The sequence below is a fragment of the Bos taurus genome, chromosome X, assembly GCF_002263795.3.
Source record: "Bos taurus isolate L1 Dominette 01449 registration number 42190680 breed Hereford chromosome X, ARS-UCD2.0, whole genome shotgun sequence".
Classification (NCBI taxonomy): domain Eukaryota; kingdom Metazoa; phylum Chordata; class Mammalia; order Artiodactyla; family Bovidae; genus Bos; species Bos taurus.
The window spans coordinates 79,367,632-79,385,643 of record NC_037357.1 but is presented as its reverse complement, the minus strand read 5'-3'; the positions used below and the strand labels follow the sequence as shown (position 1 = coordinate 79,385,643).

Genomic DNA, 18,012 nt, shown 5'->3' with positions numbered 1-18,012 from the left:
CTGTGCAACCCCTTAGACGGCAGCCCACCAGGCTCCCCCGTCCCTGGGATTCTTCAGGCAAGAACACTGGAGTGGGTTGCTATTTCCTTCTCCAATGCATGAAAGTGAAAAGTGAAAGTGAAGTCACTCACTCGTGTCCAACTCTTCGCGACCCCATGGACTGCAGCCTACCAGGCTCCTCCGTCCATAGGATTTTCCAGGCAAGAGTACTGGAGTGGGGTGCCATTGCCTTCTCCCTCCTTGATCCTACCTTCTAATTATTTAGATTTGGTTTCCTCTTCTTTGTCCCTACAAAGACTTCGTTCAGTCCTTCCCCATCTTTCACCTGAAATTATGATTGTATTCTAGCTGGTGTTCTGATCTCTTAGCTTGTCTCTCCCAATCTTTACTACACACTGTTGCCAGAGTGACTGTGGTAGCTGAATAATGCCCCCCAAATATATCCATGTCCTAATTCATGGATCCTGTGAATATTACCTTATTTGGCAAAAAAGTAGGACTTTGCAGATGTGATTAAGTTAAGGATCTTAAGATGAAGAGTATTCCAAGTGGTCCCTAAATCTAATGACAAGTGTGCTTATATGAGAGAGGCAGAGGAAGATTTGACATATAAAGAAGAAGAAAAGGTCCTGTGACCACAGAGGGAGAAATTGGAGCCATGCAGCCACCATAAGCTTGATGAGACAAGAAACACTCCTAGAGCTTCCTGAGTGATCCTGGCCCTGCTGGCACCTTGATTTCCTCCCAGTGATACTTATTCCAGACTGCTGGATTCCAGAACTGTGAGAGAATAAATTCCTGTTAAGTCACAAAGTTTGTGGTAATTTTTTACAGCAACCTCAGTACATTAATACAGTAATCTTTCTGAAGTTCAGACCTATCATATATGGAAAAAATTATTGTCTTTGTCTCTCAGTCTCTTTGTCTCTCTCTGTCTCTCTGTCTATGTGTGTGTGTGCGCATGTATCTGTGATAGCCTGGAAGAAAATCTACCAAAATGCTAACAGTTGTTTCTTTTTAAAAATTATTTATTTATGGTTGTGCTGGATCTTTGTTGCTGTGTGTGGGCTTTTCTCTAGTTGCGGTGAGTGGGGCTACTCTTCGTTTTGGTGTGCTGGCTTCTCATGGCAGTGGCCTCTCTTGGCACAGGCTCTAAGAGCATGGGCTTTGGTAGTTGCAGCAGGTGGGTTCAGAGTTGCAGCAGGTGGGCTCAGAGTTGCAGCAGATGGGCTCAGTTGCACATGTGGCCTCTAGGGTGCGTGGGTTTCAGAAGTTGTGGTGCATGGGCTTGGTTGCTCTGTGGCATGTGGGATCTTCCCAGACCAGGGATCAAACCCGTGTCCCCTACATTGGCAGGTGGATTCTTATCCACTGTACCACCAGAGAAGTCCAACAGCTATTTCTGCATAGTGAATTTTGATGTTTATGTGTGTGTGTTTAGTCGCTTCAGTTGTGTCCAATTCTTTGTGACCCCATAGACTGTAGCCTGCCAGGCTCCTCTGTCCATGGGATTCTTCAGGCAAGAATACTGAAATGGGTTGCTATTTCCTTCTCCAGGGGATCTTCCTGATCCAGGGATTGAACCTGTGTCTCTTAGGTCTTCTGCATTGGTGGGCAGGTTCTTTACCACTAGCGCCACCTGGGAAGCCCATGGATGGTGTTTATGTGTATTTTTGAATGTTTCCTTCAATAAGCATTTATTACTTTTAAAATGAGAATAAAGACATGTTACTTTTACAAAACCCTTAAATCTCTCCATCACCTACAGATTAAAGTAAAAAATTCTAAGCACGGCACAGGCTCTTAATTATTTGTCTTCCCTGGTGGCTGAGACAGTAAACAGTCTGCCTGCAATGCAGGAGACCTGGGTTTGATCCCTGGGTCGGGAAGATGCCCTGGAGAAGGAAATGGCTACCCACTCCAGTATTCTTGCCTGGAAAATCCCATGGACAGAGGAGCCTGGTGGGCTGCAGTCCATGAGGCTGCAAAGAGTCAGAGATGACTGAGCTCCATCATATACAGATTCAAGTAAAAAATTCTAAGTATGGCACAAGCCCTTAATTATTTAGCCTATATCCATCTCTTCAGTCTAATTTCCAATCATTCAGTCTCCCCACTTCTCTTCAGTCATGACAAATTACTTAAAACATAGGTCATTCTGTCTCTGAACCTTTGTACACTGGTGTCTCTGACTTCAACCTCTTAGTTAAGATGATTAAAAGGTGCTCTTTTCTGTGAAGCCATTCCTGATCCACTCAAGTAGAGCTGTGTTACCTTTACCTTTTCAGTTCAGTTCAGTCACTCAGTCGTGTCTGACTCTTTGTGACCTTTACCTTTAGCATGATACTATTATTTCATTTGCCTACAGTATTGTTTACATTAACATTTCTCTGCTTATGTTGTGATTGCCTTAAGAAGATACACAAAAGTACAAGTTTTCTTTTGTTATTTTATTTGGTTTTCCAATGGTGTAAACAGCTATGGTAAGTAAAAAGTTCGTTGAAATGTTATTGAATCCATAGCTTTTTTGTAACTTTGTTTTTCACTCAACATATACTAAAAACAATCATGCCAGAGTCTGTAAGATATTTGATGTTAAAAGTCCTTATAGATCTTTATGCATTTATATGGAAAGATAGCTAAAGTATTTTTAAAATGAGAAAGCCATGGCCCAGAAAAATCTATGTAGCTTAATCCTTCATGTATAAAAAGGTAGAAACTTTTCTCTTTGACCAGGACAGTATAAATATAGAAAATAGAAATGCAAGAATGCAGTCATAATTGTAACCACTGGGATGAACAGGAGAGACTTTTCTCTTTTTACTCCTGGGTATTTGTTTTTGTTTTCTGTAAGCAGGAAAAATGTCTTTTTCAGGGTAGAGGTATTAATTCATTTTTCATTATACAGGTGTTGCCTGCGTGCCAAGTTCCTTTAGTCATGTCCCACGTTTTTCGACCCTATGGACCATAGCCCACCAGGCTCTTCTGTCCATGGGATTCTCTAGGCAAGAATTCTGGAGTGGGTTTGCCATGCCTTCCTCCAGGGGCTCTTCCCAACCCAAGGATTGAAGCCCAGTCTCTTGTGTCTCCTGCATTGGCAGGCGGGTTCTTTACCACTAGTGCCACCCGGGAAGCCCAATAGAGGCATTATTTATTCTCAAAAAGTTTGGTAATCATTGGTATTGATATGTCCAATATGGTAGCCACTAGCCTTGTGTGACTGCTTGAATTTTAGCTAATTAAAATGAAGTTGAATTAATAATTCAGTTTCTCACGCGCACTCCTCCAAGTTCTCAATGGTCACATATGGCCAGTAGGTACAGCCACATTGAACAGAGCAGAAATAGAACATTTCTGTCATTGCAGAAGGTTCTAGACAATGCAGATTTAGATCACTGTGTCCCCACATAAGGTGGCGCCAGTGGGAAGACCCTGAAACCCTGAGTGTGAGTTAGTGGGAATTAACTACAAAGACCTATCAGGTGAGCAGTTGTAGTCCTCGATTAGCCACAGGGCTAGCTAGGCATTATTGAAAAATTGGCATCCTTTGGAATACAGAAATCAGTCTGGATCTGGAGGCCTAAAATGTATCCATGGCAATGATGACACCTGTTGATTCTCTCTGTAAAGCACGGGAACAATAATGATCTTTGGACTGCTGGGTTCCCTGGTTACCATGGAAATAAGAGTGCTGGTTACAATTCTGTGTAATTACGCAGAGACTGAAGTATCGATCTCCCCTCCTCTCCTCCATCCCTTTCTTTAACCATAACCATTGTGATGACTGTTTCAGCTGGGCTTCATGAGTCCACCTGGCAGCAGGAGACGCAACTAGAAAATCTGATTAAGTAAGAAGTGTCAGAGTGTAAGTCTTAATGAGGAAATGTGAAAAAAGAAACATGGCGGGGCATTTTTTCAGTAGAAAAAAGCGAGATCTACTACACTGAATACAATGACATTGTTACTCTAGCTGTTTGCACAGGCGCAGTGCAGGAATTCTCAGAGCACGCCTACGCGCACATTATCTCCCCTTCTCTTTCCCTCTCTTTTCACTTTCCTCTCTCTCTCCCTTTTTCCCCCTCTCCTCTGCCCCTCCCATCACTTGGTCTTTCGGTCTTTCCATTACTTAGTTGACGTCTCTCCTTCCGACCCTCCACTCCCTACCCGTTTATCCCCCTCCCCCCTTCCTTTTCCGCCTCTAGCGGACGCAACTTGCGCAAGCGCACTCGCTACAAAGCCTCGCTCTTTGTCCCCATCTGTCGTTCACACGAACTCCAGTCTTTCACATTTAGTAGCCAATAAGATCGAAGAAATGGTGGAAAACCGATTCCACCTCTGGAGAGAAATGTTGATTGGCATATCAGATAACCAATAGGGAACGCTACTTTGTACCCCTTGGGAGGCACCGATCTCCGCCGTCTCGTTTCCGGCGGTCGCGCGCTCTTTTCTCGGGACGGTAAAGGCCGTGTAGCGTCGCCGTTACTCTGAGCAGAAAACAGTCGGTGGAGGGTGAGTATGGGGTCGACTTAGTTCTTGTTGGAGAGAAGAGTAGGATTTCTAGCGACAATCGGTGAAGGAAGAGATGAGGGCGAGGCTGGGTTTGAAGGAAGGTGGGCCGTTCGTTCTGCGGCCCCTTGAGGCCTTGTCTCCGCGGCCACACGTTCTCCTCATCCCACCCGCGGGGGCCCATCGCTCTCCCTTGATCTCGCCTTCTGCTTTAACTTGGTTCCCGTTTCCCTTCCCTTGTCGTTTTTTGTGCAACACATCTTGGAAGCTGAACCTTGTCACTAAGTTCCCCAATCGTTGAGCCGCCCTGGGCCTGAGGGTGTGGGGTCTATTATCCGAGAGCCCTGAAGTCGCGGCTGCAGGAGGAGGCGCTTTGTCGGGCGCTCCTCCTCTCGACCTCGTGAGGCCGTTAGTTCCGGAGGAGAAAGGGGGCCCCCTCCCCTACCCCAGCGATGCTTCTTTGTCAAAACTCTGAGCTGGGAAGTTCATCTGCTAGTCCAGCCCTTGTTGTTTTCCTAGGCAGATTCCTGAAGACTTTTTTTTGTCCTGTTGCCTATCTACTCGACCTATTTATGACATCACTTTTTAAAAAATTAAAATTAATTTTATGGATTTCCTATCGGGTATTTTACCTTTGGAAAAACTATTGTCGTAAGCTGCCGCTTTGTGTTCTTAACAGAAGTCGAGGTTAAGGAGGACTGGGAGGCACTTTGTTATCTTCAAAGTTGAGGTAGGGGTAGGGTTGTCAGAGAAAATACAGGACACCCCGTTAGATTTGAATTTCACGTAAACAACAAATTTTTTAGTATACGTAGAATGGGACACTAAAGATCATTTATTTTTCAAAATCTGAAATTCAGATTTAACTGTAATGTGTTTTTATTTGATACATCTGGCCACTCTAATGGGGGGATCCTGGCTAGATTTATATTGTGTCTTTGTCCATGTTCCTTGTAACTAAATGAAAGGTCCTAAGAGATTCTTAGAAAAGGGCCTTACGTTGCCAGTGCCTCCTGCAGCTTTCAGGCTGGTCCACATCCAGGCAGCCATCTCCATCTGGTAGATTTTTACCAGATTTCCCCCACACACAGTTTTCACTTAAAAGTTGATCCTTTTCCTGAAAATTAAGGGGACATTTTTTTTAGGTTTCAGATATGTGGTGTAGTGTTTGGTCTTAAACAACATTTGTGCAGTTGTGTTGCAAATAGCCCCAGTTTTTCTAACAGCAATATGTATTTGCTCTCAAGAAGTCCATCAGGGTTAGTCTTTGGGGCAAGTAAGTAGACATAAATCCTTACTGTTGATCTTTATGATTTATTCCCTTTTCAGAGGCCCCAGTGCCTAGGGGCAGTGAATTTATTACCCAGATATCTGCACATATTTCCAAATTATATTGGTGGTCATCATCAGAAGTAGATTACAGGGACAAATGCTTACTGAATACTTGCTACTTTGTGGGCACTGTTTTAGGTGATTTATACAGTATTATTTTGTGTTCACTGTTGAATGCCTTCTTGGGAAATAAACTGAAGGGAAAGAGTATAAAGATTGGTATTATGGAGACATTTACTCGACACAAAGGTAGGCAGTTTGGTTGTAAAAATAATTTTTGCTAGAATCCAGAAGAGCAAGGGAAGAATGTAATTGATGAAATTTGTCTAACTGGAGCACCGCATATGTAGAAATAGGGGTGGTGATTGCCAGCAGGAACAAATAGCTGTTATGTCCATTATCTGGTTTGGTCAAAATAACCAGCACTGTGAGATAGATGTTACCCCCATCTTACTAGTGAGGAAACTAAGAGGTTAGGTGACATTTTAGTAAGTGTTTTGAATCCTAAAGTCTAAAATCAAGGTGAGTTCGATTACTCACAATGAGCATGAGCTTTAGAGTTCAACAGACCTGAGTTCTACTCCATGCTTCATCACATTTGTGTGACCTTGGATGTGCATCAGTTTTCTTATTCAGAAGATAGTTGTGAGTATTAAATGAGATAATATAGTCTTAGCACAGTGCCTGACATTCAGTGATCAGTAAATATCTGGTATTAACATCTTAACTACCACATTGCACTTTCTAAAATAAAAAATAACTTCCATTGAAGTAATTCTAAATAGTTTAAAACATCCCTATGATCAAAGAAATAATTTCTACTAAGAAATTGTAAAATGGCCTTTTTGAATGGAGTGGTGAGGTGTGGTTAGGATGTAAATATAGAATTTTTAATATTTCAGTTTTGAGTGGATCTCTGTAAGGATTTCTATTAACATATAACAGTGTGGGTTCCTGAATGGGATGCAAGGTATTGAGGCTGGGGCCACTGACTCTTAAAGGCTGGAGATTAAAAAAAGAGAAAGACTCTTTGGATTCTAGCCAGAGGTAAGAAGAAATAGTTGGAGAAATGGCTGTGAAAATAATTCAAGTTTCTGCTATAGGCTTTTGGGATCAGGGGAACAGGGATGTTTAATATGTAGGACTCATAGGGGAAAACATCTGATGCTAATGCCCACCTTACCTATCCCCAGCTCTATTTTTATGTTTTAATTTCTTGTATCTTATTTTTAAAAACATTTTCTCTTTTTTTAAGGTGTCAAATTTGCTCTGAAACTGCTGCACTTATTCACAGTATTTAAAGTTGTTAAACTATAAGCTATGTGGCAAGAGTCACAAAGGTGTTTAAGAATTTATCCTACGGAAATACTTATTGCAACATTATAATAGGAAAAAGCTGAAAACAGCCTAAATGTCTCATAGGGAGTAGTTTAGTAAATTAGTGTACATCCAATTGGACTTTATGTAACCATTAACAATTATAATTAAGTTGACAGGAGGAATGAGAAAAGGGTGAATATAAAATAGTGCATTTATGGTTGCAGTTTTGGAATGACAGTGTATCTTTTTAAAGGTTAAGAAGCAAAAATGGAAATTGTGGGAGGAATATCTGTTCATGGAGGTGCCCTAAGACTTAGCTGAGCGCATTGGTGTATAATAGTGACAAATTATAAATAACCTAAGTGTCCCAGGACTATAAGGGCTTGGTTGACAGCAAAATACAGAGTCCATTAACAATAAATGTAGAAGATATGTAAATAAGTGACTGAAATGGTATATCAAAATGTCAACAGTGACTTTCAGTGGTCAGTTTTTGGGTTTTTGTTTTATTGTTTCCTATGTTAAAGATGTAGTTTGTACTTTATTAATGAAGAACAAAAGACTGATGAAATGATATAAATGAGAATTCAAGTTTTGGCTTAAATGTCAGATTTCTAGTGAGGCTAAACTCACAACTCTATTTAAAATTGCAAATCTTCCCCTTCTACTCCCTATCCACTTTCCCCTCCATTCAACTTTTATTTTCTCCTAGCATTAAACCTCTTAAGTACTATGTAAATTAATTATTATGTATATTTTCTCTCACTGGAAGGTTATCACTGCTGAAGGCAAGACTGTTCATTGATTCATCCCAAGCAACTAGAATAGTGTCTAGCAAATAAGCATTTGGTGAATATTTGTTGAATTAATGTAAAAAATCAGTAAAAAAGAAAAAGTCATTTTTATCATTTTGTTACTGGAAAGTCAGTTACAGTGACTATTTCATGGATGTAGTTTTTAAGTCTTAAAATTATATTCTTAGAATAAATTATTAGAAGTAGAATTCCTGAGTTAAGAAATATGAACATCTTGATACCTCTTGTTACCTATTGTCTTATAAAACAACTTTATATAAACTTAACTGCATTGATATTTTCAGTTTTGGTAGGATATGATATAAAAAATGTATCAATGTTTAGAAAGTTTTATACACATAAGTGTCTTGTATATTCCTCATCCAGAATCAACAGTTACCAAGCCTTTGTCACATTTTTTTAATCTGAGGAATATAATTTATTTTAAGGGAATCATATGATGTTAATAATACAGTTTTCAGGGAAAAGATAATTTTCTGCATCTTTCAGTTAAATCTGACTGGAGGGTCTTATGTTTAGGGTAAAAGATTCAGAATTGATTTTTGTCCTTTAATTTACTGGAAAACTGCCTTTGGATAAGGGAGATGGTCCTCAGCTGATCTGTTAGGAAATTTCCATCTTAAAACCATCAACTTTTGTATTCAGCCTGGATTATACCAGGAATTTTCATTTTAATCTTATGAGTTTTTTGGCCATGCTGAGTGGCTTACAGGATCTCTTATTACCCAGTCAGGGATTGAAGCCCAGCCACAACAGTGGCTTGGAATCCTAACCACTAGGCAACCAGGGAACTCCCTTATGTTGATTTTAAATGACAAAATTTAATATTTTATGATTGTATATGTTTGTATTTGATGCTTCTATTACTTTGATAGTCATTTATCTTTCTATTGTGATTAATAATGATATTTAATAATAACAATATATGCTAGTACAGAACTAGTATTTTCACATATTTATTCATCTTCATAGTTACCTTGAGAGGTAGGTGTTTTTATTATCCCTTTTATAACAACTTAAGGAACTGGTTCAAAAGTAATTTACTAGTAAGTGTTAGGACCATGTTTCACATATAAGTATGTCTAAGTCTATACAGCCCATACTTTTCCACAGTATCAACTGTAGGCTAGGGCTGCAAGGTGCCAGAGAAAAACAAAGACTTACTAGTCCTGGAGATAACAAGAATCTATTTCAATAATTGTATTTTTAAAGTGATTTAATATTATGATAGGGCCATTTTTTAGGGAGTAGATTATTTTGGGAAAGTCACTTCAATGCATGTAGTTATTGAACTGGAAGGTTCCTCAAGTCATTCTATTGCAAGCTGTTCTTATTTAGTACTTGTCTAGTTTCTGTGTGCAATATAACTGCTAGTGCTGGTGGTTTTAGATACTTGAATTGTACTCCTTCACCATACCTGTTTGAAATAGTACCATAGGTGATTAATTGACATGTAAGTCACTAGGAAATTAGTGACTGAATATGTTCTAAGCACTGAATATGTCTGACATTCCAGTTTATTTTTAGGGTACAAAGATGCAGAGCAATAAAACTTTTAACTTGGAGAAACAAAACCACACTCCAAGGAAGCATCATCAACATCACCATCAGCAGCACCACCAGCAGCAACAGCAGCAGCCACCACCTCCACCAATGCCTGCAAATGGGCAGCAAGCCAGCAGCCAGAGTAAGTACATGCTAGGTAATGAAGTAGAAACCATTCCCAAGTCGGTTCTCTCTTGGGAATAGTTTCTTGATTTTTAGATTCGACTCTTGGGATTATAAAGGAATGGGCTTTTGTGGCACACCTTTGTTGTTCTTTTCCCTATTTATCTCAATATTTAGGATAGAAAAAGGCTGATTCTCTGAAATAAGGAGCAGATCTGTAGGATAGCAGTTGAATACAGGTTGCTTTGCTGCATTGGCACATCCTTTTGCTAAACAGATGGCTGCATGTTTTACCTGAGAGCTTGGTTCTTACTGTGGTAATCATCATATGACTAGTAGGTAGAGAAAATATAAAGAAGGTTTTTAAGACTTAATGGAGAAGAAATCTGATACTGAGTATTATACTTTTAGCCTGGGGCCTCTGCCTCCCTAGTTTTAATCAGAGTAAAAGATCTTTAAAGATACATTCCCATCCATTCAGCTAACTTTGAGCACCTCTTGTATGTGTCTAAAACTACAAACAACCGCATCTTCCTTATTTCCAAAAATTCCTACAAAGAATACTCTTTCCTAACTCATTTCTTTTCATTATATTACCCCAAGCCTGAAAGAATGGGAACTGTTAAGGTTATGAAGATTGATTTGGGATTGGGAAATGGGACAGTTTTGTTTTTGTTTTTTGGTTTTTTTCTTTGTAATTATGTTTTAAATGTAAAAATCCAGTCACTTCTGACGTAGAGCTCCTTGACTTGCTTGGTTTTCTCTTTGACAGTAACTCTTGTATTGTCTTTCTGTCTCTGAGTTAGTCTAGGTTGGCTCCTGGACCACAGTAGAGTTGTTAAGAAGTCTGTCCTCCCTCCCTCCACCCCCCAGATCTTTGCATACTGCTTTCACATTCTAAGTGCAATTTACTGATAAGTGGTTAGTGGATAGATTCCATTGGGAAATGGTGTTGACTTCTCTACAGCAATTACATTTCTTATCTAGCAGCAGTTGTTGTAAATCTCTCCCCAATCTTTTAAGTGACTATGTTTCTTCTCTCAGATGAAGGCTTGACTATTGACCTGAAGAATTTTAGGAAACCAGGAGAGAAGACCTTCACCCAGCGTAGCCGGCTCTTTGTGGGCAATCTTCCTCCTGACATCACTGAGGAGGAAATGAGGAAACTGTTTGAGAAATATGGGAAGGCAGGCGAAGTCTTCATTCATAAGGACAAGGGCTTTGGCTTTATCCGCTTGGTAAGCAGCTGTAGGCTTTTAGAGCATGTGCTCTAAAAGGTGGTGAAGCTGGGAAATGATGGATATGGAAAATTAGGCAGTAGAAATAATTCTTAGATGATGTTTGTAAAAGCTTATAGTTGGTAGAACAGGACAAAATGCATATTTTATTTTAATTTTTCCTGATAGGTTTTTGTTTCAAGGCAACATAGGTTTATTTGCCTAGGACTCTGGGGCTTATATGCCCTTTGGAACTTTTTTTAATTGGGAAATTTCAAGCATATAGAAGTGGAGAGAATAGTACAGTGAACCTGCACGTAACTTGTTACCCAGCTTCAATAACTTTCAAGTCATAGTTAATCTTGTTTTTTCTGTACCTTTCCCCTGTTTACTGTCCTCTACAAATACTTTTAGTAAGTTAAGATTTTTTCCTGAAAAAATGGGAAAAGACTTTTAGTAATGATCAAGATTTATATAATTTATTTCCAAAGCCCTTATGCATGTATTATCTCACTTAAGAGTCTTCAAAACTTTGAGGGGACAGTTTTTTATCTATTTTTTTTTTTTTTGTATCTACTTTGAAAGAAAAATTTTAATTGCTAAAATCCACATAATATAACGTTTATCATAATCATTTTTAAGTGTAGATGTCTGATTTGATTTAGGAAATGTGTTTAAGTATGTGGGGGAAACCTTTTTGGGTGTTATCTATCTCCATAAATGAGGAACATAATGTGCTAGTAAGATCACTGGATGTTACGGTTAGAACCAGTCTTCATTCCAGATCTACCACTAACTCAAAACTATATGGGCAGGTCTTTTTTTCTGGGGCTCAGATTCCTCTTTAAGAATGTGGAGGGGAGGGTCCCATCAAGGTCTGTGGTTCTAAAGAGGCCTCTTGGAGGGTATAATGATTCTGATTACTCTGGTACATAGCTAGCTGAAACTAAAATAATTCTGACTTCTGTATTGTAAGGGTAGGTTTTATGCTGGTCATTGTTGTCCAGATTTAACACTTAAGAGAATAGCTTGTGATACTGATGACCATGTAAGTCATGTTAACTCTAGAATTTCCAATTGATTTATTACAAGGCCATCAGAGCAATTAGGTTAACCAAAGAATTATCTGAAACACATGAATCCGTTCTTCCAGTTCCATCCTTTTTTTTTTTTTGTATGCTTGTTGCCAAGGGTTTTGGGTTTTGTTTTGTTTTTTTTTCTTTTCTTTTTTTTTTTTTGAGACATTGAGGTATTGAGCTATGGTACTTTAGACTCTTGATGGCTGTGTAGGTGGTCATTGTTCAGCTATTGAGTTATTCTGACTTTGCTCTGCTTCCTAGGAAACACGAACCCTAGCGGAGATTGCCAAAGTAGAACTGGACAACATGCCACTCCGTGGAAAGCAGCTGCGTGTGCGCTTTGCCTGCCATAGTGCATCCCTTACAGTCAGAAACCTTCCTCAGTATGTGTCCAATGAACTGCTGGAGGAGGCCTTTTCTGTGTTCGGCCAGGTGGAGAGGGCTGTAGTCATTGTGGATGATCGAGGCAGGCCCTCAGGAAAAGGCATTGTTGAATTCTCAGGGAAGCCAGCTGCTCGGAAAGCTCTGGACAGATGCAGTGAAGGCTCCTTCCTGCTAACCACGTGAGTGAGGGGTCATTTTCAGAAACATACCTTAAATGCTACTTCCTTCTGTGGTCTCGGGAGTTAGCCTCTAAGAAGCATGTTCTTGTGTTCATTTAGAAGACTAGATACAATCCAGCTCTCTGGTAGGGTTTTCAGTATAATCTTAAATTAATGGAAATGGTATGAGGATTAAAAGATAGACATTTTCAGTAAGTTGTCATTTAGTCAGTGTTAAATCTCCCCTTACTTTGAAGTTTTAGAACTCGTAAATTGTTTTGCGCATGCAACATTTCTCTTAGTATTTATTCTAAGTCATTATCTTGAGTTCTGAGTTTGCTTGCTCAGTTGTATCTGACATTTTTGTGAACTCATAGACTGTAGCTCACCAGGCTTCTCTATCCGTGTAATTTCCCAGGCAAGAATACTGGAGTGGGTTGCTGTTTCCTTTCCAGGGGATCTTCCCAACCCAGGGCTCAAGGCTGTGGCACCTGCAGCATCTCCTGCATGGCAGGCAAATGATGGCTGCAATGGGGCAGCCCCGCACTTAAGTACTTTACCTACTTAAAGGCTGTGTTCAGAGATCTGAACCCTGACCCCATCCTGTCAACCCCAGATTCCACAGAGTTCTGTTTAAAGGACTTGGTTACTTGGGACTAGGTGTAAAAGCACCTTCAGAAGTATGTTTAATTGTTTAGTGCTAAAAAAAAAAAAATTGTTTAGTGCTGACACTTAATTAGTTCATTGTGCCACTGACTCATGTGGAGAGGGAAGCCTAATGAAGGTTATAATTTGACTAACACTGAGTGTTTTTCTTTCTCCCAGATTTCCTCGACCTGTGACTGTGGAGCCCATGGACCAGTTAGATGATGAGGAGGGACTCCCAGAGAAGCTGGTTATAAAGAATCAGCAATTTCACAAGTATGTGATCCTGTCAGATTCCCTGTTAGTTGTTTGCCTATTTATTCTTAAGGAGGCTTGTAATGGGTTGTGTAAAAGAGGCAAGTCTTTGCTGTATGTGTTCAGTGGCAGCCATTGTCTTGGCCCTTGGGAGGAATGTAGTGTTTAGTTGGGAGAATCTTGGACAGAGTTTTAGTAACCCAGAAACCTTGTCAATAGAGAGCGAGAGCAGCCACCCAGATTTGCACAGCCTGGCTCCTTTGAGTATGAGTATGCCATGCGCTGGAAGGCACTTATTGAGATGGAAAAGCAGCAGCAGGACCAAGTGGACCGAAACATCAAGGAAGCTCGTGAGAAGCTGGAGATGGAGATGGAGGCTGCTCGCCATGAGCACCAGGTCATGCTAATGAGGCAGGGTGAGTATCTACCTAAGGCTTAAAACTAGAAGAAGGACAAAATAACTTTTTTTCAGGAGTTTCTTTGTATCAATCAGTAGAGAAAGGCGTAAACTTCAGCTTTTATTCTCTGAAATATTTTGTTGATCTTGGTAGGCAAATGAGCTTGGAGATGTGGCAGAGGATACTGGATTCTGTGGAGAAGGAAATAATAGGTTTGACTTCATTTTTGGAATCTGGATACCTCGGATGGCCACTCAGGGATTAAATATCCCCTTTGCTTTCTGGATCTTTATTTGTGGAAAATTAATGGGCCTATATGAGGAGGGTGAAGAATATTCTGAATTGGTCTGTTGTTTTTCTAGATTTGATGAGGCGTCAAGAAGAACTTCGGAGGATGGAAGAGCTGCACAATCAAGAAGTGCAAAAACGAAAGCAGCTGGAGCTCAGGTAACTTTTTTTTCCTCCAACCCTTTTTCTCCACCAGCTCTACAAGGTAATGTCTCACTCCTGCTTCTTACCACCATGCTACCTCATGCATTTGTAAATATGTTGGCAAATATTTCCTGGCTGCTTCTCAAGTTCTCCCTTTAGGTAGATGTTTTGACTGCCCATGGTTCTGTGAATTCTTGGGACTGCACTAAAGAGGAAAGCAGCTGAGTGACTGGTCTCATGAGGCTGGCTCCTTTGGGAAAGAACTTTTTCCCCTAAAGGACACATCTGGGTTGTTTTAGGGCTGGGCCCACTTAACAGTTGCCTGGAGAACTAAGGTAGTTTCAGTGGGCTCTTGGATCTCCTTGGCTGAGTCCCCTATTAAGATAGATAATCTGTTCAAGTTCTGGAATGCCTGTGCTTAAATATCTTGGTGACTCTGTAGGCAGGAGGAGGAGCGCAGGCGCCGTGAGGAAGAGATGCGGCGGCAACAAGAAGAAATGATGCGACGACAGCAGGAAGGATTCAAGGGAACCTTCCCTGATGCGGTATATCTCTCATGTGCCCATGATACGACAAACTCACCACTAGGATTAGAAAACACAATAGGCTATGACCAATTTTTCCATTCTGTGACACTTCTTTTAGAAAGAAGCAGTCATAGGAAGGAAAGGTAAGGTTTGAAGAGGAGCTCTTTTTACCTCACAGGCAATTTAGGATGAAAAGCTGGGGCTAGTATATGCTGTTTAATCTCAGTGACTGCAGGATCAGATAGATTCAGTCCTGTGGCAGCCTTGCCTGGTCTTCTGATGTCCTCAGCAGTTGTTGTACAGGTTGGAGCCCTGAAAGAAATCATGTGTCTTTCCTTTCATCTCTCAATTTGTTCCTAATAGGAAACTCTGACTTGTGTCCTAGTAGCTCTAAACTGAATTCATTGTACAACTACAGTGAGTTAGTTCAAGGAGCTGTTGCAGATGTTCTTTAGTGTGTGGTCCTTAGTGGATTGTGGTAGAATGAATGCAGTGCTGTCTTGGACTGTCTTGAGTGTTTTTTTGTTTTTCAGAGAGAGCAAGAGATACGGATGGGTCAGATGGCTATGGGAGGTAAGGACTTAGGAGATTAATGGTACAGATTTCTTTTTTTGTCTCATCTCTGGTGGACTATGTAGCTTCTCCTACCTAGTCCAAATTTAAGGGGCTTGACATTTCTGGAAGCAAATTTTGGTGGGAGGGTAACATGTCTTAGCCCAGAAGTCTTGACTTGTTTCCTTTGGCATAGATAAAGAATGTCAATGTCTGTCTCCTCTATTGATCACTACTCTGCTTTAGGTGCTATGGGCATAAACAACAGAGGTGCCATGCCCCCTGCTCCTGTGCCAGCTGGTACCCCAGCTCCTCCAGGACCAGCCACTATGATGCCAGATGGAACCTTGGGATTGGTAAACTGCAGAGCTTTATAGTAGCTAAATGGTGATAGGAGGAAGGACTTTGCCTTCATGGTCCTTGGGCCTGCTGCAATTTTGCTACAGATTAAATAGTTTTTAGGATCACTGTTATCTATAAAATGTTAACCTCAAGCTCTTTGAGTCTTGTGCAAACCCAATCTTAAATTATATTTTATCCTCTGACTGGCTAGTCTTGATTGACATTTTTTTGCTACCCTGGGTAAATAGGTTCCTTTTTGGAGGGAAGGCAACAAAGGTTAGGCATTATCATATGAAATACATGTGAGTCCAAAAGGTTTATGGCTCATGCAATCCTGAGGTGGTTTAGTTGTAGTGTCAAAATGTTTACTTTGAATAGGGTTAAATTTGCTGAAGAGTGATGGCCTGCCCTTGTCCATATACCTAGTTCAGGAAAAAGGACTTGGCTAACATTTATCTAGCCCAGGAATTTAGTATATAATGTTACTTAGCCTGTAGGAATCAGGATAAAAAGTTAAAGATGGTTGGGTGGAACTGTCAGCAACTTCCTTTTTAGGGTTATCCACTATAGTTCTAAACAGGCTTAGTCTCCCCTACCATCAGGAACCTTGAATGTGGTGTGGAAATGGCCTCCAGGGGAGGAACTATGGATGGGTGGGAAGCTAGGGCACAGGTTCTATTATAACGTCATTCTCTTTTCTCTTTAAGACCCCACCAACAACTGAACGCTTTGGCCAAGCTGCTACAATGGAAGGAATTGGGGCAATTGGTGGAACCCCTCCTGCATTCAACCGTGCAGCTCCTGGAGCTGAATTTGCTCCAAACAAACGTCGCCGATACTAATAAAATTGCAGTGTCTAGTTTCCCAAAACCCTTAAAAGAAGGACCCTTTTTGGACTTAGCCGAATTCTACTCTGGAAAAGTGTTAGGGATTCCTCCCAATAGTTTAGGTCTTCCCTGCCTGTAGTACTCTAGGGAGTATGTTGGAGGCAGAGGGTAAGGGAGGGGTGATATTTAACAAATCAGTTCTATGTGGTATATCCTTTCACTAATCAATTCTGTGTGGTGCATTCCTAAAATCTCATGTGATTGTTGAGAGCCTGTGAGGGCCAGGGAGCCATGGCAAAATGGATCCAGTTAGAGCCCCCATTAATCTTAATCATTCCACTCTTTGTCCACCCTGTTCTATTTGCTTTCTTGTTCTTACACCCCCCCGCCACCCCAGTCGGTAAAGAATCTGCCTGCAGTGCTGGAGACCTGGGTTCGATTCCTGGGTTGGGAAGATGCCCTGGAGAAGGAAATGGCAACCCACTCCAGTATTCTTGCCTGGAGAATCCCATAGACAGAGGAGCCTGGCAGGCTACAGTCCATGGGGTCGCAAGAGTCAGACACGACTTAGTGCACTGTCTCACCCCAGAGATCCTGCCACATATACCACAAAAACCAAACATCCCCCAATGACCTTGGCCCCACTGTTCCAATCACTCCCAGGTGGGAATTCAGGCACATGTCCACAGAGGTCACAGACAACATACATACGGTTCTGTTATGTCCCATATATTACCCTTTCATGTCCCAAGGAAGACATTTTCTCTTAGAGATTTTCATTTAGTGTATCTTTAAAAAAATCTTGTGTTAAACTTGCCTCCATCTTTTTCTTGGGTAAGGACAACCCAGAAATGGCCCTTTTGTGTCTGTGATGTTGCCATTCACAGCTTTCTTGATAGGCCTAGTACAATCTTGAGAACAGGGTTGCTGTATGCTGAATGTCAGACGGTAGCTCTTAGCTTTGCCTATCTTAGGTAGTTACGCTGTGCATTTTTTATTGGTGTACCATGTTTGATTTGTCCCTAATACCTTTGAAGTTTTTCTGAGAAATGAATAATGCAACATGAACTTATTAAAATACATTTTAAGCCTTTTAATTTTCTGTGCTGTTTTTGAAGGGGGAGGAAGGGAAGTTCTGTCTCAGATGAGTGCAAGGCTATAAGAATAATCCTTTATGACCTTTTGCTTAAAATATTAATCTAGGCAAACATGGGAAAGTTAGATGTATACTATGGTCAAAGTGGTTGAAGATCTGGTGCTATTGGTGGTACACAGAAGTAATGAGGATGGGAGGAAAGCTACTGCTTTGAAAGAGGAAGAAAATAGCTGGAGGAATTGGGGTACCTTCACCAAACTGGGAGGGGGCTTAAAATTGGTTATTTCTTTCTGACCAGGCTTGAAATTGGCATGGTAAATCTAAAACAAGTCTCAGCAATGGTTAGCTGACCTCACCCAGGTTCCAAGCCCTGCTCTGCCTGATACTTTTTTCTTAAGCCTCAGAGCTAAAATGTTCCTGAGTTCTTTTCTATTGGCTGGGAAGACCAATTGAAGTTCC

General features: G+C 40.8%; 1 protein-coding gene across 2 annotated transcripts; it reads left to right on the top strand.

The window, feature by feature from the left end:
- Positions 1 to 4,431: 4,431 nt before the first annotated feature.
- NONO (non-POU domain containing octamer binding) lies at positions 4,432 to 17,554 on the top strand. Of its 2 annotated transcripts, none has more exons than XM_005228031.2 (11): positions 4,432 to 4,509; positions 9,501 to 9,660; positions 10,686 to 10,879; positions 12,199 to 12,500; positions 13,305 to 13,400; positions 13,599 to 13,795; positions 14,140 to 14,224; positions 14,652 to 14,754; positions 15,270 to 15,309; positions 15,535 to 15,644; positions 16,338 to 17,554. In XM_005228031.2, the coding sequence occupies exons 2-11, from the start codon at positions 9,510 to 9,512 to the stop codon at positions 16,470 to 16,472; spliced, it is 1,413 nt and encodes a 470-aa protein (XP_005228088.1). In that variant the 5' UTR covers positions 4,432 to 4,509; positions 9,501 to 9,509; the 3' UTR covers positions 16,473 to 17,554. The 2 variants fall into 2 exon arrangements, with proteins under 2 accessions (XP_005228088.1, NP_001040019.1); NM_001046554.1 differs by having other exon boundaries at positions 4,478 to 4,509; positions 9,490 to 9,660.
- Positions 17,555 to 18,012: the final 458 nt, after the last annotated feature.